This window comes from Triturus cristatus, chromosome 7 (assembly GCF_964204655.1).
Source record: "Triturus cristatus chromosome 7, aTriCri1.1, whole genome shotgun sequence".
NCBI lineage: Eukaryota > Metazoa > Chordata > Amphibia > Caudata > Salamandridae > Triturus > Triturus cristatus.
Genome location: NC_140590.1, coordinates 1,324,341,081 through 1,324,364,156, shown reverse-complemented (window position 1 = coordinate 1,324,364,156; position 23,076 = coordinate 1,324,341,081). Strand labels below are relative to the sequence as shown.

The window sequence follows — 23,076 nt, the reverse complement described above, 5'->3', positions numbered from 1 at the left end:
TGGTGGTGTATGCGCGGTAGTGGGAGACCAGTGTATGGTCAGGATCAAGAATATGGAAAAGAATATTACCAAGCATATTCTAGGCATCCTCGAGAATGTCAAGGGAATGGGAAGTGGAAATTGGAGTTAGTCTCTTTTTGGTGGCTGGGGCTGGATTCTTGAAAAGGTAATGTACCCGATTGTGATATTGCTGCTTTGCTGTGTTCTTATTCAGTGCCTCTCCTTCTATTGCTCCTATTTTTCTCACCCCTTAACGGAAAATATCGATTCATGATACCAATGTTGCAATTATGGTACAGAAAAAAATAGTGGACCTCATGAATATAGATGAGGGCATTTTCGAGACTTCTTCCCTCCTTACAGTCTCCTTTCCCGATACTGAAAACATGGAATGCTCATAAGGATTTCATTGTTATTTTTTGTGGTTTCCTGTTTTCCTGGTTTTTTGTTTTCCTTGTTGCTGTTAGAAAGTGTTCTGGCTCATGCTAAAAGGGGGGGTCTGTTAAACTACAAATGTTCATGTTTGCGCATTGCCCAATGTAAGTTAGCATTCGCGGCGCCATTTTAGGCCGTTGGAAACTGATCTAGTTTAATTCAGAGAAATGCCCCACTATAAGTTTCGTTTTCTGCCATGTAGGTCTGTTACCGTAATGAGTACATTGTTACAATTAGTGCATACCTTTCTCACTAGATAAAGGCCCTCTCCCACTTGTCTGGTGGCGGGCCCGAATGGAACAGCCTTGGACTTTGTAACTTTGTGCAAGATATGAGCGCTGAAACAGTTTTTTTCTGTATTCCACTGCTTAGCTGCACCTGCCCGGAAAATTCCACTGTGGCCGTGTTTTAGCTCAGTTACAAAATGTACATAAAGTATCTCTATGCTTGTTGATTTCAGTCCCTCTGCAGCACTTCTAGTGACTGAGCAGACTGAGCTCCGCTCAGAGTTTAAATGAATAAACAGTTATTGGTTTGTATTCTCTGCTGTCTGACTGACTCTTCATTTGGTTTGAAAGGCGGAGAGGTGATCATTAGTGACCCGGGGGACCCTAATCGGGCCACTTCCTTCATATTCCAGGGTTGAGGTCAGAGAGACTGAAATAACATACCTCCAAGTGAAACTGCATAATTTGTGCAGATTACCTACCACGGAATTCTTGAACCCATGATCACTCACTCATTCATATACACACAAACACACACAAGGTTTCAGTTGCAGGATACCCTCCCGGTTGATAATGTACTCTGCAAATTTGTGTAACATAACACACACACATGCGTTTGTTGATGTATAAATAGTGAAGCAAAAGCTTAGTCGTCCACAACTTTCAATAGTTCACTAGCATGGCTTTTCAAGAGGGTATGGCCAGTATTGTAGTTCCATTTATCTACATCCTTGCTCTCCCCTTTCTCCTTCATCCATCGCATTTTAATATTACCTGGCTGCAGTTCTGATAAATGACCTGGATGCTCCAATCAGTGGAATTGCTTGGATTTGCATTGCCAAACATGGCCAGATTTTGTGGCGGTTGTGTCCCCAGAAGGGTCTTCATTAGGTCCTCAGCAAAGCCTGTGCAGGAGTTTGATGCCACCTCACTGAAAAGAGATTGAAATAGGAAATGCATGAAGTCCCAGGAGGATGAGTAAAAGGCGAGGTTCCAAGAGGGTAGGTGTGATAATCTAAAAGGATAGGGGTTAGTTTCCAGTCTGGCAGGGGGAGATCCAGAAGGTCCCACAAGAAAAGAAATGGCCCCTGGGTGATAAAAACAAAAATGTAATTGGTTGACAGTGGTGATGTCCCAAAAGTGCAGGAATCTGGTTACAATGGGGAGGGGTTAAAGAGTGGAAGATGGCAGTGGTGGGGGCCAATGGATAATGAGTATGGAACCTATGGGCAGAGCAGAAATCTCAGGAGGACATAATACAAATGCCAGACAACATAGAAATGAGACCATCTCCATCCCCAGGAAAAGCCCCAATCCTCCCCAGTTTTTCTGCTTGTCCCTCATCATATGCCACTATTTACACTTTATTTTAGAGAGGCTTCATGCCCCTCAGCCCCAGAGGACTTCTTGACTTACCTAAACCTGCAGCCTGTCCTCATATTCACACCGAACAGAGCGGTGGACCGACTGTGAGCAGAGCAGGTCCCATCGTTCTGGCTCTGCATGATTGTCACCTGGGTGTTTGATGTTAAGAAGACATCATGAATGTAGAGAGTCAGGAAGCAATGCGTGGGGGTATAGCCTCTGAGAGGTGTGCCACTTTAGGATTTGCAGACTCCGAAATGTAGCTTATGGGGTGCAAATCTAAGAACAAGGTACTAGGTTAAGTCTGTGGAGTGCATGGTCGGCCTAGTGGGAGCATCTTTAGTAGGCAAGGACTTGGAGGGTTTGTAGCTAGAAGTACGGATAGCAGGTTGAGCGAGCAGTGGGATAAATGACTTCTGCACAACTGTAGTGGAAGAGGGTCACAGGCTACTTTGCAAAATTATTTATCCGAGAATGCATCTGCATAGACATAAGTTATAACTCTCATTGGAGATCCAGTACTTAGCCAAATTGGGGTATTTTGCAGAAGTAATTATACAATTCAATATAAAATCCGGTCAGTTTTGAGCTTGTGGAGACAGGTAATGTCTTCGCATCTCCTTTGATCTACGAAAGCATAAGTAAATTCTCCCATGCTATCCCCATTTCTTTCCTCAAAACAAGGCTTAGTTCCCGCAACTACCTCTGCCCAGCAACTGGTTGTTCTTATAACATACAGTTCCTAGATGTACTAACATTTTTATTTCTTCTGCTCTGGAGCACCAATAGGAGTTTTTAAAGAGCAGAAATATGAGTGTTTAAAGAGTATGTTATTCTTTGTGTCACAAAAGGGTGTCTTCAAATGATTCATTTGCAGTGCCAGAAGGATACAGGAATTCTTGTGTAACCAACAGATGTCAAGAGAGCAGCCCCTACGATGTACCCTGGGTTTCCACTCCTCTGCACAGCTCCCTGGACGATCTGAAGTGAAGACTGGAAGGGAGAAAGAGGTAAAGCATAAGACCTACAAACATTAACAACCTTGAACTGGTTTACCCTGAGCTTAATAGGCGGAAATTACAGGAAAAATCTCAGGATGAAGAACAGTAAATGCTTAACAGTTAAAGGCATCAGACAAAACAATAACCATTCAGTCTCAGCACAGGTAAGGGGTGGCATCACCCAAGAAATTTGTCCTTCCATGTTTAGCACAGCAAAAGTGCAACAACACTGCCTGAGTACAAGAAAGTTGCAGGTAAAATACGAAAAATGAATCACAGCTCAGTATGGAGCTCTTACAGTTAAAACACCTAAATTGCTGAATCATCTTACAAAGGACAAGGAAACAAAATACTGGATCAATCTTCGTATAGAAGAATGAATGTTTATTATAGGGAAGAAACATACAAACGTGCAAGCACTGCATGAGACCGTGCTTACAATGGGAATGTTGTTGGGAATGCTACATGTTGGTCAAGTTGGTGTTCGGTATGTGGAAGTTGCACCTATCAACACCCAAATAATGGAATCAACTGTTAAGTAAGGGGAGGGTACTGATTAGCAGCACAAAGTAGATCACACCAAATTGTTCAAGGCTGCAATGGGTTTGAAACTTCCAAAAGCGTCATAGCTTGTTCAGAATGGTAAGAGGGAGACTGACAACAGCTCCTAATAGTAAATTATTCCATTCACTACAACAATGGCGGCTGGTGATATCTGAAAATGGTGAGGCATTTACATATGCCATGACTTTTATATAGCAAGCAATGTGAACAGGTTTAATGGACAAACCTGGGATCCAGGGTGGGTCCCTCTCCAGAGAAAGAAATGAAAAAAAGATTGCCACATGGTACATTTCAAAGCAAATGAATGTAGCAATAAAGCAATGTGAAAGTATAGTCTTGAAATATTAATGACATTAAAAACTGTCCCATATCTCACTGCAATAATATGTTGATCTGTTAATGTAATGTGTAAATTGTACAGCGTGACAACTTTTGCACTTTAAAATTTATGCGTGCTCACTTTCTTGCACTGCATGCAACATTAACTTTGGAAAGAAATTCTCTAACCACCAGGCTTCGGGAAGCACCTAAATCTACTGGCTGCAACCAGTCACATAGAAATATGTGCAGACAGGTCTTTAAGTGAGATGAAAAAAGTACAGGCTCTCTATAAAGAAACATGTCAAATAATTGTCTGTGATTCCCATAGTGTGCCAACTGACAAGTATTTTGGTTTACTGGTTTCTCTCTGAGATGTAATTGTATCCGCATAAATGACATAACAACTAAGCTACACCTAAAACCTTTCACTACGATTGAGTTTGTCAAAGGATGTTAGTTGTTTAAAATAAATGAGTAACAACAACGATTTGTTGTAAATGATTAACATTGGACATTTTTTGTTAGAAATGGGGGTCTCTAGTTGGCAGAGGTAGGTACTTTTGTCCAAGTAGGGACCCTTCTTCCTAGTCAGGGTAAGGGAGTTACACTATCAAAATAACCCCTGCTCACCCCCTTGATAGCTTGGCACGAGCAGTCAGGCTTATCTCAGATGCAAAAAGAACAATTGATGGACAGAATGCAGAACAATGTCATACATTCACCCAAGTATAGATATCTGGGCCTAAATCCATTGTGTTTTTGCTCACCATGCCATTCCAGTTTGAACTCAGCCATCTGCAAATCAGTGTTGATCCTGTACCCCATGGGAGGTGAAACCCCGAAACCAGTCCAAGGATGCTTGTTTCCAGTCCATGGAGGACCTGGCCTGGCAGTTCAGGCTGGACACAAGCATCCTTGGACCGGTTTCGGAGTTTCACCCTTTATCAGTCAGGATAGCTCGACTCCAGCGGCATGGAGAGCACGTGACCCACGTCTGGGCATACCAGTCCCACTCAGTGTGACAAATGCAAAAAGAACAATTGATCGACAGAATGCTGAACAATTTCATACATTCACCCAAGTACAGAGATCTGTGCCTAAATCCATCATTTCTTTGCTCACCATGCCATTCCAGTTTGAACCCAGCCATATGCAAAACAGTCTTGACCCCAGTTCGAGCTGGACTGTTCCCATTCTGTCCATCAACTGTGTTTCTTTTACTTTCTCGCCCTAAGTGTGCCGGGTATGCCCAGACGTGGGTCCTCAGCTCACTGTGCCACTGGATTCAAGCTATCCTGGCTGATGAGGGGTGAAACCCCAAAACCGGTCCTAGGATGCTTGTTTTCGGTCCAGGGAGGACCTGGCTTGGCAGTTCGGGCTGGACTGTTCCCATGAGGCACAAGGTTAAGAATGATTTGCATATGGCCAGGTCTAGTCTGGGGTGGCATGATGAGCAAAAGAATGATGGATTTAACCCACATCTATTGACTGGGGGTGAATGTTTTGATTTGTTCTGCATTCCGTCCATCAACTGTGTTTCTTAGGCTTATCTCAGGGGCAGTGTGTAAAGCATTTGCACATAATCACAGTAATACATTGAAGACACTACAAAAGGACACCACACCAGTTAAAAAAAATATCTAATTTTTTATATATCCGAAACAAGACCAAAAACGATAAAAAGCCACATTACAGTTCTCAGAAATCTTCAATAATTAAAATAGACTTGAAATACAGTTCCTTGAAGTCAATAGCTCCGTCTGGGGCTATCACGGCATCGTGAAAAACAAATCTAAACTGTTCTGGCTGACCACGGCGTCCCGAGCCAGCTACGGTGTCGGGAAGACCCACAAAACAGTACCTTTAGAAATGTAGGTTGTTGGTGACCTCCCGACGAGCCCCGAAGGGCTGGCGTCCACTTGCGTTGGTTACGGAAGTCGGTGCAGGACTCGTCCGGCCCTTGAAGTCACACGCGTTGCAGATCGAACTCCTCGCGGTTGAAGTCGGGAGCGCTGGTGTTGGCAGGCATCGGGGCTGCAGTGCAAAGTGCAGCAGTGCGTGGCCCTCAAGTCTTGGCGCAGGCAGCGGCTTGGTGAGGGTCGTCTAGCGGCGTCGGTGAGAGCAGGGCTGCGGTGATCATCGCGGTGCTGGCAGGTCACGGTGCAAGCAGCGGCGTCATCATTTCTGAAGCGCTGTCGTCGGCTGACAAACTGGAGTTGATAGTGTCGGAGTCGGTGGGCCAAGGCTGTGGTACGGGATGAGGATGGTGCGTTATGTAACTTACGATAAGTGCCCTCGAACCATGGTGCAAGCAGCGGCATTGAACGTCGTCATCGGGGATACCAGGGTGATGGTGTGAAGCGAGGCGGTGGGGAGTGTGGTGCCCACAGGTCTCGGTACAAGCAGCGGCTTGGTGGTGGCAGCAGGTGGCGGCGGTGAGACCAGGGTTGCGATGCAAAGTGCGGTCGTGCCCTCTCCAGTGCCTTCAGGACACGGAGTTGGCAGGGGCGTTGTTGACGGCGTCAGGTTGCTTTTTTTCTGTTGGAGCACAAAACACACAATCCCCATTGCTGGTAACAGATGAACCTGAACAGGTCTGTGCTGTTCCTGAGACTTCTTGAACAGCAAGCTCTACCTCAGGCCCTTTGAGAAACTCACAAAATGAAAGTTGTATAAAGTTCAGTACAGTCCTTTCACTGCGCAAGATAGAAGCAGCCAAGCCACTGCAGGCCAACAGAGCAAAGCACATTGCAAAGTAGTAGTCTCTCCTCACAGCTTCACCAGCTCTTCTTCTTGGCAGTCTTCTTCGTTCCAAAAGAGTTCTAAAGTTCTGGTCCCCAATATTTATACTCCAAATTCTTTTGTCCTCTCAGGCAGAGTGTGTCTGTGCTTAGTCCAAACCAGTTTGGTCCTCTCTGTCCCAGCTTCCCAGAAGGAGGCAGAGACAACATTGTCTACAGCAGACCAGGCCCATTCAGGTGCAAGGAAATCTCCCACTACTCTAAATGAAGGCCAGGTCTATTCAGCCCAGCCCTGACTCATCCAGACTCTCTGGAGCCACTGCACATCCCCAGCCCCTGTCACTCTAAAGTCAGACAGTCAGTACACATCCTAGCAGAGGCACAAAGGATGGCTAAGCATGAAAATACCTACTTTCTAAAAGTGGTATTTTCAAACACAGAATGTAAAAATCACCTTTACTAAAAAAATGATCTCTAGATTCTGAGTTCAGGCATACTAAACTTTATGTTCTCATCTGGTCTCAATGGGGAGTTATATTTATAAGATGTTATAAAGTAACTCCCATGCTTTCCCATGGGCCAGATAGCCTTTCAATAGTGAAAAATTAAATTGGCAGAATTTCACTATCAGGACATGCCACACACATATGGGCATGTCCTTCCTTTCACATACACGCCACCCTGCCCTCTGGGGTACCTTGGGCCTACCTTAGGGGTGCCTCACATGTAAGAAAGGGGAAGGGTAGGGCCTGGCAAGTAGGTGCACTTGCCAAGTCGACATGACAGTTAGAAACTGCACGCAGACCCTACAGTGACAGGTCGGAGATACCTTTTCAGGGCTACTCCTGTGGGTGGCACAATCAGTGCTGAAGGCCCACTAGTCTCTAACAACGGAGGGTTTGGATCTAATCAGCAAGGCTGAGCCTTTTATCAAAATACAACAAACACCTTGCCTGTACTGATAGCTTCTTTCAAGAGGCAAATCTAAAGGAAACAAAAACCAAATTAATGTCACCCAATTCAACATTTGTCACAAAATATATTTTTAATTTCAAAAATCATTTTACATACATCTTATCACGTGTAACATGTATCACAATTCAAAAAGTTTTTGGACAAAACACACCACAGAACCAATGTTTGACCTACCAAAACAATGAATGACTTTGGGTCATTATAACATAAATGGACAACATCAATATGACTGACTCATAGACAAGGTTCATCTGAGCCAGTTTCCTGAAGCGGGCAGTTTGGTTCCTGAAGACCAGCATGTAGCTAAATACATCCTGGGGGGTGTTCCTGGGAGCTACCTCCCAGCCTTCCATGAACAAACTAAGAGGTCCTCTCACAAGGTGCCATACAGAAGCTCAAAGGAACTGAACCCTAGAGACTTCTGTGGTACCTCCGTGTATGCAAAGAGAAGGCATGGCACGAGGACATCCCACTTACACGTCATGGGTTCTGTTAGACCCTTGATTATGCCCTTCAGTGTTTGGTTGAATCTATCCACCAACTCGTTACCTTGTGGGTGGTAAGGAGTGCTGAACTTGTAGGCTACACTACACTCCTTCAACAGGGATGCCATATACTTGGATATGGAATTGGTCCTACGGTCAGAAACAACCTCTCTGGGGAACCCCACGCAGGAAAAGATCCCCATTAACCCCCGGCCAACCACTGGCGCCGTCGTAGTCCAGAGAGGGATTGCCTCCGGTTACCAGGTGGCATGGTCCACCAAGTCCAGGATGTACGTGTTACCCATGGCTGTCTTGGGATCGAGTGGCCCCACAATGTCCATTCCAACCCTTTCAAAAGGGTTCCAACAATTGGAAAAGGTTGGAGAAAAGCTTTACCCTTCCTCCCACTCTTACGGTACAGAGACAGAATATCGAGTACAAAATATCGAGTTGCACAAATATCGAGTCATCAATATCGACTTAAGGGAAGTAATGTCTATTTTAAAAATATCTAAGTGTTTAATATCGTTTACAAAAATATAGTTGCTAAAAATATTGATTTTTATCATTATGTATTTTAGTATATATTTTATATGTATGTGATGTATTTTTTGTAAAAGAATTGTTTGTATTTTTAATATATGTGTTACATTTTTAGAAGTTATAATTTTACTTTTATTAGAATTTTGCGCTTTTAGTTCCATAACGGGTTGTGGGTTTCTAGGGGAATAGGGCGGGAAGTAATTTAATTGTATTCAATTTATCTTATTTTTTTTATTGAATTTTGCGCTTTTAGTTCTGTAGCGGGTTGTAGGTTTATAGGGGAATAGGGTGTTAAGTAATTTAATTATATTACATTTATAAAAAAAAAAATTTTGAATTTTGAGCTTTTAGTTCTGTAGCAGGTTGTGGGTTTATAGGGGAATAGGGTGGGAAGTAATTTAATTATATTGAATATATTGATTAATTTTTATTTTTTAATATTTGTTTAATTGAGATGTTAAAGTTAAATATGTAAAATAAATTATTATTTATTCATTATTAATTGGTTAATTAATTCTAATTAATTAATTGTTAAACAATTATGGTAATTGTGTTATTAATTGTAGGTGTCTGTTGTGGTGTTTATAGGTGTATATGGTGGGAAGTAAATTATTTTTTATTTATGAATTAATAATTGGTTGTTAATTTTAATTAATTAATTGGTTATGAATTTTGGTAATTTTGTAATTAATTTTAGGTGAGTGCTGTAATGTTTATAGGTGTAAATTAGTGTGAAGTAATTTTTTTAATTTCTTTTATTGAACTTTCCGTCAATGACATACAATCAATATACCAGCAATTACAATAGGCATGCAGCCAGATCGTGAACAGTAATGAAAGAAAAAAAAAGGAGAAAAAGAAGAAGTGAACAAGCATCAAATGACATCTGTAGCAATAAGAGCAGTCAGTCAGTCAAAAATACTTTATTTGGCAACTTAATGTCATAAAAGAACACAGTACATTCAAAATTACATTTCATTTATAAAAAAAAGTCCTATCATAGTATTGACTTGGTGGCCTGCTCATAAAAATCCAAACGTAAGAAAGAAACTTTGTAAACCGGGTTCAGCGTGCAAATATGCAAGTAGAATTAAAGTGCATAGAAACTTTGCTAAGCATACAGTACATATTTTATGTAAAGTGCGAAATGCAGTCAAATAGACTCGTCTTAAAAGTAACACATATTCGTCCTCATGATTAAGGAGTTTAAAATACAAAAGAAACAGGCCTCCTGGACCTCGTGGCTGAAGAGTCAAGACACCCATCAACTCACCTGAAGCACCCGACATCTGTGGGCATTGGTCTATCGTGCCCTCGGTCACTGGCAAGTGACTCAGACTCTGTCCCCTCTGCTTTCTGGTTCTTCCATCCTAGATCCAGGCTTGGATCGCTTTGGACACTTCTCCTCTTCACAGCAGCAGCACTTCTTCGCCAGCTTCCAATGAAATAGACGACGCGACCCGACACCAAAAGACACCTATACACCCGTCTTCCCTGCGTGAGGTAACACAAGTACTCCGGTGCTCCCATGGGTGCTAGCCCTAGAACTTCCTAAGTCCAAAAGGGTTTGGTCCTGACTCGATTCTAAGTGTCCCTAAACTTTAAATTTCCAACGGGAACCCGCGGTTGTGTTTACACACTGCACACAGCCCCAGTGGGTCCCCTGTGTCACTACCTTGGGTGGTCCCAGCGATTCTACAGGCTCTGGGCCTTGTGTCTAGTTCAGTCGTGGTTATTATACCACTTTATTGGTACATGGTTTGGTACGCCCCTAGGGCCCAAACGTGTATTTGTGCTATTACTGTTGATTGCTAACTTGTAAATTAAGTACTTCGAACTCCAGTCTCATAAAGAGACAAGAGGGGTGTGTTTTATTTTAAATACATATATTTTAAATATATACCTGGTGTGGTTGTCCTTTCATTTGGTCATTCAAGAGATTATAGACTGGTAAAACAAGCTGCTTTACATTCCTTCAAGACTTAGCCTGAAGGCTGCTCTTCATAGCTACCACTAGGATAGCTTTCAATAAAGGTTGTCTTTAACCTATTCACCAATAGGGGTTGTTTGGACTGATACAGGGTGCCCACTATAACTAGTGGACAGCATATATCAGGCCAACTTCTCACAATGGTGTGCAGCGTGTGGGATTCCAGCTTGCTATTGTTTTACCAGATAATCTCAATTGAATTGATCAACTGAAAAACACTAAACGTACCTTAGGTACATATAATATCAAGTTTAGTATACAGTAAGTTCTACTGAACTTAGAGTTGTGTGTTAAGGGATAGCACACCCTTTCTACAACCTAAGAGAGTTTAGTAGGCCACACTAGTGTAGGTAGTGCAATACACCACACCACATTAGTAATGTCTAATCAGCTAGGAACCAGTGGGTCCCTGCCAGAAGACAGTAAGCTTCTCCCCTATAGATATGAGGATCTCTCCTTTGCTCATCTTAGGGCCTTATGTTCCATTAGGAAGCTGAAGACAGGCAAAAGCCCAACCACCCAGCATCTCATAAAGATAGTCAAGCTGGATGATCTCCCTTGACCTAATGGTTCTGGTGGGGTAGGCAGAGTGGGTGGGGCAGCAGCTGAGGGTGGGCCTAGGGACGGAAACTCCCCTGACCCTACCTCTAATGCTGACCATACTGATGACAATGATCAGGATCTGCTGAACCCAGTTCCCCTGGATGAGGAGGATGACAACAATGCTCCCCTCTTTGTTCCTCCAGGAAGAGTTGAAAGTAGGGCTAGAAGCGATAGATCTCTCTCAAGGGGATCTGTCCAGTCTAACTCCTCTATAGGGACCTCTGTCTCTTCTCACAAAGGGAGGGAAACCTCCCAGGAGAGGAGAGAGAGACTGCTGAAGTATGAGCAAGATAGGTTCAACCTCAGAAAGCAGCAGATGGCCCTAGATAGGGAAGCCCTAGAGCTCTACGGAGCTAGTAAAAAGGAGGGACTAGAGTCCCTTGGTGGCAGCAATTTCCCTAGAGACAGGGAGAGGTCTTATGACCATAGAAACCTAAGTAAGATTGTCCCTCCCTACCAGAGTGGTGATGACATCCACAAAAGGATAACTGCCTTGGAGAGGACCTGTAAAGTACAGAAGGTCCCTCAAGGTCAGTGGGCAGCAATCGTATGCCTCTCCTTTGCAGACAAAGGTAAAGATAAGCTCCTGACTGTAAGAGAAGAGGATGCTGATGATTAGCAGGTCTTGTAATGTGCACTAATAGATGGGTTTGGCCTAACCACTGAACAATACAGGTTAAAGTTCAGAGATACCCAAAAAGCACAAAATCAAGACTGGGCTGACTTTGTTGACTGGGCTGCTAAGGCTCTGGAAGGTCGGTTATTGGGCAGTAAAGTGTGTGACTTCATAGGATTGTACAATCTGATAATGAGGGAGTAGATTCTTAATAACTGTCAAAATCAGCTGTTGCACCAGTACCTGGTAGACTCTGATCTGACCTCTCCCCAAGAATTGGGAAAGAAGGCAGACAAATGGGTCAGAACCAGGATGAGGCAGAAGGTACAGAACCAAGGTGGTGACCCAAAGAAGCAGGATTCTAAGAACTCTGACAAGGGTGGGGACAAGGGTAAAGACCAGAAGTCTTCTCAAGGGCCCCAAAAATCTTCTTCTAATGGGGAGTCACAGTCAAACAAGGGAAAAGGCCAAAAGAAACCTTGGTGCAAAATCTGTAAACAGAAAACTCATTGGACCAGTGACTGCACCAAGTCCAAAAAGCTACTTAGGCCACCATTGCCCCTAAGGCAACTGTTCCCCCTAGTACAGCTACAATAGGGGATGGCAATGTCCAGAATAAGGGTATAGTAGGGTTGACCCTGGGTTCTGAGCTGAACTCTGGCCTAGTCAGAGTTCCAACTCAGGGTGTGCTCGTCTGTGATGGGGGCATGGATATGTCCCCCTGTGTGAGTCCCAGTAATCTGGGCAAAAATAAACAAAAGCCTTTGATAAATGGAGTAGAAGCTTGGGCATTCAGGGACACAGGAGCAAGTGTCACAATGGTGACAAAAGATCTTGTGGATCCTGGGCAGATTATACTTGGTGAAATGTACCAAGTGACCATTGCTAGCAATGTCAGAACAGACCATTCTCTGACAGTTGTTAACTTCTCCTGGGGAGGGGTAACTGGCCTTAAGAAGGTTGTGGTAAGTCCAGACCTACCAGTGCAGTGCATGCTTGGCAATGATCTAGAGACTTCAGCTTGGGCTGAAGTGGATCTCAGGACACATGCAGAAATGTTAGGGATCCCTGCTCATGTCTTTGCTGTGACTAGGTCACAGGACAAAATGTCTAAAGCTGGACAGGCCCTGGATTCTGGAATAATGGACCAGGTGCCTCACAAGAGGAGAAGCAGTAGGGTTAAGGCAGAGCCTTCCCACCTGACTCAGAATGCTGATCAGTCTCCTCAGGGAGATGATCTTGAGCCTGAAGAAGGAACTGTTCCAGAGGAGCTTGAACCTGACCAGGTTGAGTTCTTGGGGACAGGGGGGCCTTCCAGGTCTGATCTGAGCCAGGAGCAGAAAACCTGCCCCTCTCTTGAACCCCTCAGAAAGCAAGCTGCCGATGAGGCTGCTGGGAATGCTAGTGGGACCCATAAAGTTTATTGGGATGATGGACTCCTTTACTCAGAGTAGAGACCCCAAGCCTGGTGGATCCAGGTGGTTGGTTATACCTCTGAAGTTTAGGGGCTTCCTATTGACACTAGCCCATGGTATTCCCCTAGCAGGACACCCGGGCCAGAACAAGACTTGGGACAGAATTGTCCCTCACTTTCACTGGCCCCACATGTCTGAAGACACATGGGAGTTTTGTCGCTCCTGTGTAACCTGCCAAGCCAGTGGCAAAGCAGGTGGCACTACAAAGGCCCCCCTGATACCATTACCTGTGGTCGGGGTGCCCTTTGAAAGGGTAGGGACTGACATTGTTGGTCCCATGGATCCCCAAACAGCATCTGGGCACATATTTTTACTGGTGGTAGTGGATCATGCCACCAGGTACCCAGAGGCAATTCCCCTAAGGACCACTATAGCATCTGTGGTGGCAGGCGCTCTCTTTAGTGTGTTCTCAAGAGCAGGCTTTCCTAAGGAGGTAGTATCTGACAGGGGGGCAAACTTCATGTCTAGTTACTTGACTGCTATGTGTAAGGAGTGTGGAGTGAACTACAAATTCTCCACACCCTATCACCCACAATGCAATGGTTTAGTTGAAAGGTTCAACAAAACCTTATAGGGCATGATTAAAGGACTCCCAGAGAAGCTTAGGCAAAAATGGGACCTACTCTTACCCTGCCTTTTATTTGCATACAGGGAGGTGCCTCAAAAGGGGGTTGGCTACTTTTGTTTGGTAACCCTGTCAGGGGTCCATTGTGTTTGGTGAAGGAAGGATGGGAGTTACCTCTCAAACCCCCAAAGCAAGAGATAGTGTATTATTTACTTGGTCTCCGTTCCAGGATGGCTGAATACATGAAAAAGGCAAACAAAAACCTTGAGGTTAACCAGGAACTGCAAAAAGCCTGGCATGACCAAAAGGCTGTACTGACTGTTTACCAGCCAGGACAGAAAGTGTACGTGTTGGAGCCTGTGGCCCCAGCAGCCCTCCAGGACAAATGGAGTGGCCCCCATACAATAGTTGAACAGAAAGGGGAGGTTACCTACTTGGTAGACCTTGGAACCCCTAGGAGTCTCCACAGGGTACTTCATGTCAACAGACTCAAACCATATGTTAACAGGGCAGACATGGGCTTGCTCATGGCTACTGATGAAGGACAGGGGGAAGAGAGTGACCCACTCCCTGACCTGCTTTCTCAGAACCCTGATGATGGGTCAGTTGATGGTGTAGCCTTGGCAGGCAGCCTCACTGCCCAGCAGCAAACTGACTGCAGAAACCTTCTCAGCCAGTTTAGACATATGTTTTCTCTGACTCCAAGTCAGACCACCTGGTGCACTCATGAAGTGGACACTGGGGACAGGCTACCTGTGAAGAATAAGATCTCCAGGCAACCTGACCATGTCAGGGACTGTATAAGGACAGAAGTCCAAAAGATGTTGGATTTGGGTGTGATTGAATCCTCAATTAGTCCTTGGGGTAGTCCAGTAGTCCTGGTACCTAAATCTCACACAACAGACGGCAAGAGAGAAATGAGGTTTTGTGTAAACTACAGGGGTCTCAATGCAGTCACTAGGACTGATGCCCATCCCATCCCCAGGGCAGATGAGCTAATAGATACTTTGGCCTCAGCCAAGTTTCTAAGCACATTTGACCTTACAGCTGGCTACTGGCAGATCAGACTAGCTGATGATGCAAAGCCAAAGGAAGCATTTTCTACCCCTAGTGGGCACTATCAGTTTGTGGTAATGCCCTTTGGTTTGAAGAATGCACCTGTCACTTTCCAAAGGTTGGTGAATCAAGTCCTTACAGGCCTGGAAGACTTTAGTACAGCATATCTGATGATATTGCTGTCTTTAGCTCCACCTGGGGGGATCACCTGGTCCACCTGAGGAATGTTTTGGAGGCCCTGCAAAAAGCAGGCTTAACTATCAAGGCTACTAAGTGCCAGATAGGGGTGAGTCAGGTTGTGTACCTGGGCCACCTTGTAGGTGGAGGCCAGGTTCAACCATGACAAAGCAAAATCCAGACCATCATGGACTGGGTTGCTCCAACTACCCAGACTCAGGTGAGAGCCTTCTTAGGCCTGACTGGGTACTAAAGGAGATTTGTCAAGGGGTATGGATCAATAGTGACACCCCTGAATGACTTAACTTCTAAAAAAGATGCCAAAAAAGTTTCAGTGGACAGCTAGCTGTCAAAAGGCATTTGATGACCTGAAGCAGGCCATGTGCACTGTTCCCATTCTACAGAGTCCTGATTACTCCAAGAAGTTCATTGTCCAAACAGATGCATCTGAATTGGGGGTAGGGGCTGTACTGTCACAATTGAATGATGAAGGTCAGGATCAGCCAGTTGCTTTCATGAGCGGAAGGCTGACCCCTAGAGAGAAACGTTGGTCGGCCATTGAGAGGGAGGCCTTTGCTGTGGTTTGGGCTCTGAAGAAGTTGAGGCCATACTTGTTTGGTACTCACTTCCTAGTTCAGACAGACCATAAGCCCCTCTGATGGCTAAAACAAATGAAGGGTGAAAACCCCAAACTGCTGAGGTGGTCCATTTCCCTACAGGGGATGGACTTTACAGTGGAACATAGACCTGGGAGTAACCATGCCAATGCAGATGGACTCTCTAGGTATCTCCACTTAGAACATGAAGACTCAACTGGTCAAGGTTAGTTTAATGTCCCTGCGTTTGGGTGTGTGTGTGTGTAGGAGAGTAGGATCTGCTTCACATGGGTACCCCCACTTTTTGCTGGTGTTTCACAGTTTTTCGTCCTTAGTCTGGCTGTGGTCCTGCCAATCAGGACCCCAGCCTAGCTGCTTCCTCTCTAAAATGGTTTCCATGTACATTAGGTACATATCTAATTGGATTCTGGAGTGCCTTATAAGCCCCTAGTATATGGTATACTATGTACCTAGGGCATAGGTACCTCAGAGGCCTACCAGGGGCTGAAGCATGTATTATGCCACCCCTGGGAAGCACTCCAAAATGACACCACAGGTCTGCTACTGCAGTCTGGGTAAGGTGGTGCTTGCACCCCTTACAGTGGCATAGGCTACCTATATCACTACCATTGCACACACATATAAAACCTATAAGTCACTCCTATGGCAGGCCTTGACAATCCTGAAGGCAGAGTGCTTGGTTTTTATGTGAGAGGGTGCCCCTGCATGAGCTAAACCCCTCTGCAGCGTTCGGAGTACCTCCTCTGATGCTGTTTGTGGTACAGCCTGACCATATTCTCTTAAGTGCATTATAACCTCGCGGTAAAGGTTAACTTTGGGATGGCTGCACGAAAACATGTCGTGTTTGGTGTCAAACGCTTTGGAATACTATCCTCCCACCAGTTTTGGAGGTGGGGGTAGCATTCCACCCTTCTAGAGGGAGAGATATGTTCACACTGGTCTAACCCGGTAGGACTTTCTAAAGACCTAGCATCACAAAATGGAAGCCTCTGCCACAGGTTTGGCCTCCTGCTGCTGACCGAAACTCTGGCAGGTGAGGCCTGGACAATAGTTTTCCTGTCCCAGGGAGGTGTAACCACCTCCTCAGACAGGCAGATGTATATTGGGGCTGGGCGGGAGCACTCTCAGGTGCTTTGAAGTCCTGCTCTGGGGGCACACTTGGTGTCCCTGTGCATAGTCCAGTTCAAACCGGTTGCAGGGGCTACCTACCCCTGCTCTGGCGCGAAACTGGACAAAGGAAATGGGTGTAACCACCCCTCTTTACAAACCCTCCCATAGGTGGGTCCCTAGAGTATGTCCAACCCCCAAACTTACTATAAGTATGGGAACCCAGTCCTTGCGACTTTAGATTACCCTGGACAAAACTCTGCAACATATATCCTGGACCTTCGACGTTCTACTTTGCTTAGAACACTGAAGAAATCTCCCTTGGGGTCAAGGAGTGACTCCCCTGCTTGGCAGGCACCAAAGAAGCAACTGACCGGTCTACATCGCTGAAGCTCCCGCCAGACGCCGAAGTCTTTGCATCACCAGATGTGGATTTCCAGACTTCCCCGAGGCTACCCTGAGTCCACAGCAAAGCTGAGGCCCGTGGGTGACGTGGAACCGTGACCCCTGGACACCATGAACTTTTGCAGCAACACTATCTTCTTGGTCTTCCTCGAAGTTGTGTTTTGGGCTCTGAGTAACCCCAGCCTTGAGCATCTCCTGCACCGAAGATTGCTGGCCTCCACTCCACGAGTGACCCGTGGGCCAGTTTCAAGAGCGACCGCTCGAGGCTCCTTCGCGATCGCTAGCCCGTTGGCTAGTAGGTCCCCACGAAGGAAAATCCTCTTCTAATTGGGCTTTCCTGGTTGCTCCAGACGTGCTCCGACTTACCCTCGCTGGGTGAGTCTCCCAGACATTGCTGGTCTGCACCGACGTCCTATCTCTGTTTTCAAGTAACTTGCCGTTGCCAAGGCTTGTTGGGTCCAATCTGGACGCCGACACCGCAGCACTCGACAGACTTAGTGGGACAGCTCGAATCCAGCTCCTGGTCATCATCGGCGCCTCCTGGACCTCGTGGCTGAAGAGTCAAGACCCCCATCAACTCACCAGAAGCACCCGACATCTGTGGGCATTGGTCTATCGTGCCCTCGGTCACTGGCAAGTGACCCAGACTCTGTCCCTTCTGCTTTCAGGTTCCTTCCATCTTAGATCCAGGCTTGGATCGCTTCGGACACGTCTCCTCTTCACGGCAGCAGCACTTCTTCGCCAGCTTCCGTTGAAATCGATGACGTGACCCGACACCAAAAGACACCTATGCACCCCGCTTCTCTGGGTGAGGTAACACGAGTTATCCGGTGCTCCCGTGGGTGCTAGCCCTAGAACATCCTAAGTCCAAAAGGGTTTGGTACTTGGGACCAGCCTGTTATACAGATAGGATTATGGTCACAAAATTCACTAATCTGGATGAAAAATCTGTGACCAAAGAAAATAAGGGGGTAGATACGAAGGTAAAATATATAAAAGTCTCCCACCCTTTGCCGATAAAAGTGGGAGCGATGTCAGTTTTCCCCAGGGGCAACTTATTCATGACTGATGTTAAATCAAATTCAGGCAGAAGAGAGTTAAGCTCAGTGCCCTGAGGGGTATGTTCCATGTGCAAGCCTGATTGACGTGCACAACCCATGGCTTCCACTCCTCTTTTCTGATATCCCCACACATGTGGATTTTAAAGTCCCCTGTTAAGAAGATATAATGACAGTTCTGAACAATCAAAATGCAACCCCGTAATACTGACCCCAACTGCGTTATGTTACCCTCACCCTTGTGTATAGTTCACGCATTGTAAACATTTACCAAGAGGAGCCTGCTCTTGCCACTAGACAGCAACATCACTTGTACATTGGGCGAGGCATAAAGTACAGACACTGAGATGTCAAGGACGGAATTGCTGGGACAAAGAAGGTTTTATAGCCGTTCAGGTGATAATTGTTCACAGTGGCCCAGGTTTCCTGGTGACAAATCGCGTCAAAACTTTTCAATAGGGCCAACCACCCAGGGCTGTCTATCTTACTTGCCAGCCACGCGATGTTCCAGGAAAGGAACTTACACCCTCCATTCTTACTCAATGCCAGTTCCAGGGGTGGAACATTCCACTGTGATGCAAGGACAGTGGGTTCCAAAGGGCCCGCACAGCTTCAATTGCAATCTTCCAACGTGCTCAACGGGGCAAATCTATTTGCAGTGCTTACCCCTAAAGTCCCCTCAGGGCTGCCCCCGCAAACCCCCTCACGCTCATGTTCGGGACCTGAATAAGAATTACCGGGTCGGTAAAAGAAACCCAACGGGAGTGCCAGAATTGCAAAATTCCAACCCCTGTACTTGGACTGCGCTACTAAACTTAAAATGTGGTTTACAATAAATGAGTTATTAAAATTTACAATAATACATTCCCCTTGCCAACATTTGTTGTTTCCCCCAACTCACTCAGTCCGACCCACCATAAGAATTTGGTTTTTCACCCTAAGACAAGGGTCAATGTTAGAACTGAGCCAGTGCACCACCTTGTTCTTTAGCTGTCAAAAGTCTTCCTTGGAACCGGGTTCAAGACGCGGGTACGTTAGCTAGCACCAGGACAAGTGGGGTGGACTCAGGAAGGAGGTAGACAGAGCCCACACCACGAGAAGGGAGTATAACATCAGGCCCATCTCGCTTGACCGCGTAACGATGCAGACCGCCAACAATGGCACTCTGGGATTGGCGAGGCAGAAGAGAGACAAAATTCGAAGTGTTAACCCCCCTATTGGTGTTTGAGCACTCAGGAGGCTCGGGCCTGATCATGGTTGGTACTGTGGTGACAGCTGCTACAAGCTTTGGGTGCTGTTTAGCAGTAGACACCACCGCGTCTCTTGCCCCCAAGCCACTGTCGCTGGAACTAGGGATTGCAATCAAGGTCGAAGGCCTTATAGGGGGGAGGCTTGTGGTAAGAGAAGCACGGTCCCTTTGCAGGGAGGCTGTTAGTTCACTGAGGGTCTTTTCCAGTACGGCAAGACAATTTAAAATAGGGTCCAATATGATGTCCAGAACTGACAATAAAGAAGCTTGAAGTGTGTCTAGCGAAAATGCATCTGTGCATCTGGGTTGGGTGTTGCCGGGCGTGCTGCTGGAGTTAACTGAGGTCCAGTCTTCTTACTACGTTTGCATGACCCCCCTCCCCCCCCCCCCGCCGAAGGGGGATTCCTCTTTGCACCTCCAGCACTCAGGCCATTGCCAGGAGGCTTTCCCGGTCCCGGTATAGACCCAGAAACTGGAACTAGCGATAGAGCACTGCGTCGGGTGATGACTATCAGGGAAAAAGGAACAATACCACCCGCATGAGATGGAGACAGATCAACCGGATCTGCTAAAAAAGACTGAGGATGAGTGAGTGTCAACCTGTGGGGTGGACGGGGAGATCAATGTGGGACGGTGGGCAGGTGAACGAGATAGACGTCTGACAGCCAGTTCAATCTCCTTGTCCAGGAACCCCGGTGCACGCTGGAAAAATGCAGCCACAGTGCCACCAATGAGTGAAGGCTCTTTGCTTGTAGGCCCTGCCACCACCCTGCGCCTACTCATTGTGGGTGTACTTGGTCTTATGAGAATGAGGGTAAGGAGCTCAAGTCAGTATTACACCCGGCACACGTAAAAATCAGAATTTCAGCTGGGAAATGATGAAACAGTTCAATCCATAGGGGGGTACAAATTTCCAGGCTGACTTAACCCAAATGCTTCAGGAGATCAGCTCCATAACCAATGAGAGACTAGTAATCCAGCAAAATAGTTAGTGCATGAGTAAGGAATAGCAGTGGAGATGGTAGTGAAAAAGGAGTTTGCTCCCTACCTGATCGTCCGCGACTTTCGTGGAGAAAGAAACTTGACTTGAGGAAAGGCGGGAGATGGATAATCCTGCTGAACGGAGATCTAGAAAAAACGAAGAACGAGGCCAAGTGGGTAGGCCATGACCGGCCTCCTCCAGTCTCGGACATGGAGCCCGCGGTAGAATTTAAAGTGCCTCCTGCCGCTTGCAATGACGCCTATGGTGACCAGCCGCAATAGAGCTTGGAAACTAGTGTCCTGGTGGCAGCCAAACAGCAAAGGGAGCAGGTGAGCAAAACGGTCGTCCTGCGCTGCGGGAGCCCGCGGTAGAATTTAAAGCGCCTCCTGGTGCTTGCGATGAAGTCTGCGGCGACCACCTGCAATGGAGCCTGGAAACTGGAGTCCTGGTGGCAGCCAAACAGCAAAGTGAGCAGGTGTACAAAACGGGCGTCTCCGCTGAGGGATCCCATGGTAGAATTTAAAGCGCCTCCTGGTGCTTGCGATGACGTCAGCGGTGACCAGCCGCAATGGAGCCTGAAAACGAGTGTCCTGGTGGCAGCCACTCAGCAAAGTGAGCAGGTGAGCAAAACGGGCGGCCCAAGCTGCGGGAGCGCGCGGTAAAATTTAAAGAGCCGCCTTGGGCTTGCGATGAAATCCGCGGCGACCAGCCGCAATGGAGCCTGGAAACTGGTGTCTTGGTGGCAGCCAAACAGCAAAGTGAGCAGGTGAGTAAAACGGGCGTCCCGCGCTGCGGGAGCCCGCAGTAGAATTTAAAGGGCCTCCTGGTGCTTGCGATGACGTCCACGGCGACCAGCCGCAATGGAGCCTGGAAAGTGGTGTCCTGGTGTCAGCCAAACAGCAAAGTGACTGGCCATGTGTAGTCAATTAATGTTTATTAGTTTTTTTATTAATAATATTTTTTAATTGATTATTACGTATGTTAATTATGTAAATACATTTAATTAAAAATGTTGAAGTGTTTTGTTATTGGTGTGGTGTTATAGGGTAGGAAATAGAATAAATACATTAATGTTTTAATTAATTTTTTGTTTGTAAATATTTTCTAGTTTAAAAGAATAGTTTTTTGTAAATATATTATTTTATTATCTACAGTATTTGTAGGTCTTTGTTATATGTAAATAATATTATATGTGTTCTTTTTATATGTTTAATATATATTTTTTGTAAATATTGTTTATTAATTTAAATGTTTTTTTATTTTTAATGTTTTTGAGTGTGAATAGTCATTTTTTTACGGTATCAAACACTTTCCCTAATGTTGCATTCACCAGAGTTGGAATAGTAATTGTTATCCCTCCGTTATCCAGCACTTTCCCTACTGTTGCATTCACTGGAGTTGGAATAGTAATCTTTACCCCTCAGCTATCCAGCACTTTCCCTCCTGTTGCACTCACTGGAGTGGGAATAGTAATTTTTATGTTTCCGCTATCCTGCACTTTCCCTACTGTTGTACTCACTGGAGTGAGAATACATTTTTTTACCGCTCCGCTATCCAGCACTTATCTTACTGTTGCATTCACTGGAGTGAGAATAGTTATTTTTACCCCTCCGCTATCCAACGTTTTCCCTACTGTTGCACTCTTTGGAGGGGAATAGTAATGTGTGCCCCTCAGCTATCCAACACTTTCCCTACAGTTTCTCTCACTGGAGTGAGATTATTAAATTTTACCCCTCCACTATCCAACACTTTCCCTACTGTTGCACTCACTCGAGTGGGAATAGTAATTTTTACCCCTCTGCTATCCAACTTGTTCCCTACTGTTGCACTCTTTGGAGTGGGAATAGAAATGTATACCCCTCTGCTATCCAACACTTTCCCTACTGTTGCACTCACTGGAGTTGGAATAGTAAATGTAATTATTTTGCTATACAACACTTTTCCTTCTGTTGCACTGATTGTATTGGGCAATTTAAGTTTAAATGTTTCTTATTGTTTAATGATTTCATTTATTCTAGAGTTTTTTTATATTTGAAATTATTTATATATATAAATATTTTATTTTTATACAATTTTAAAGTTTTTAAATAAATGAAAGATAATAGTTTATTAATTATTTTAAAGGTAATTTATATATGTATAAATTATGTTTGTGTGTTTATTTCTTAATTAAGTTTATTTGTAATATTTTGTAAAACAGTATATTAATTTAATTTATTTAGTTAACATTAATATTAATAGTTAATATATTATATATATAATATTTTAGTATATATATATTTAAAGCAATATTTTTTACATCTATATTTTTCACATTTATATTTTTGATTCAATATTTTTGTTCTTACCTGTGTAGGTATGGGATTTGATATTTTTGTAGTCTATATATTTTTTTCGAAATTTTGAACATCAATATTTTTAACATCGATATTCAATCAGTGAACCCACTCTTACCCCTTGCCTGGCAAGCTTGGCAAGACCTTCAATTTGGGGCCAAAAGTTGTGGGTGACACGCCTGT

At 45.1% G+C, this 23,076-nt stretch overlaps 1 protein-coding gene across 2 annotated transcripts in view; it reads right to left on the bottom strand.

Moving 5' to 3' along the window:
• Window positions 1–23,076, bottom strand: part of TCTN3 (tectonic family member 3) — a 781,719-nt gene that overhangs the window by 147,919 nt on the left and 610,724 nt on the right. For both annotated transcript variants that reach the window (XM_085618937.1, XM_085618938.1), the window contains exons 10-12: window positions 2,919–3,020; window positions 2,079–2,176; window positions 1,437–1,593 (exon numbers count right to left, since the gene is read on the bottom strand). In XM_085618937.1, coding sequence (XP_085475063.1) covers window positions 1,437–1,593; window positions 2,079–2,176; window positions 2,919–3,020 — 357 coding nt within the window. The remainder of the gene's footprint in view (window positions 1–1,436; window positions 1,594–2,078; window positions 2,177–2,918; window positions 3,021–23,076) is intronic.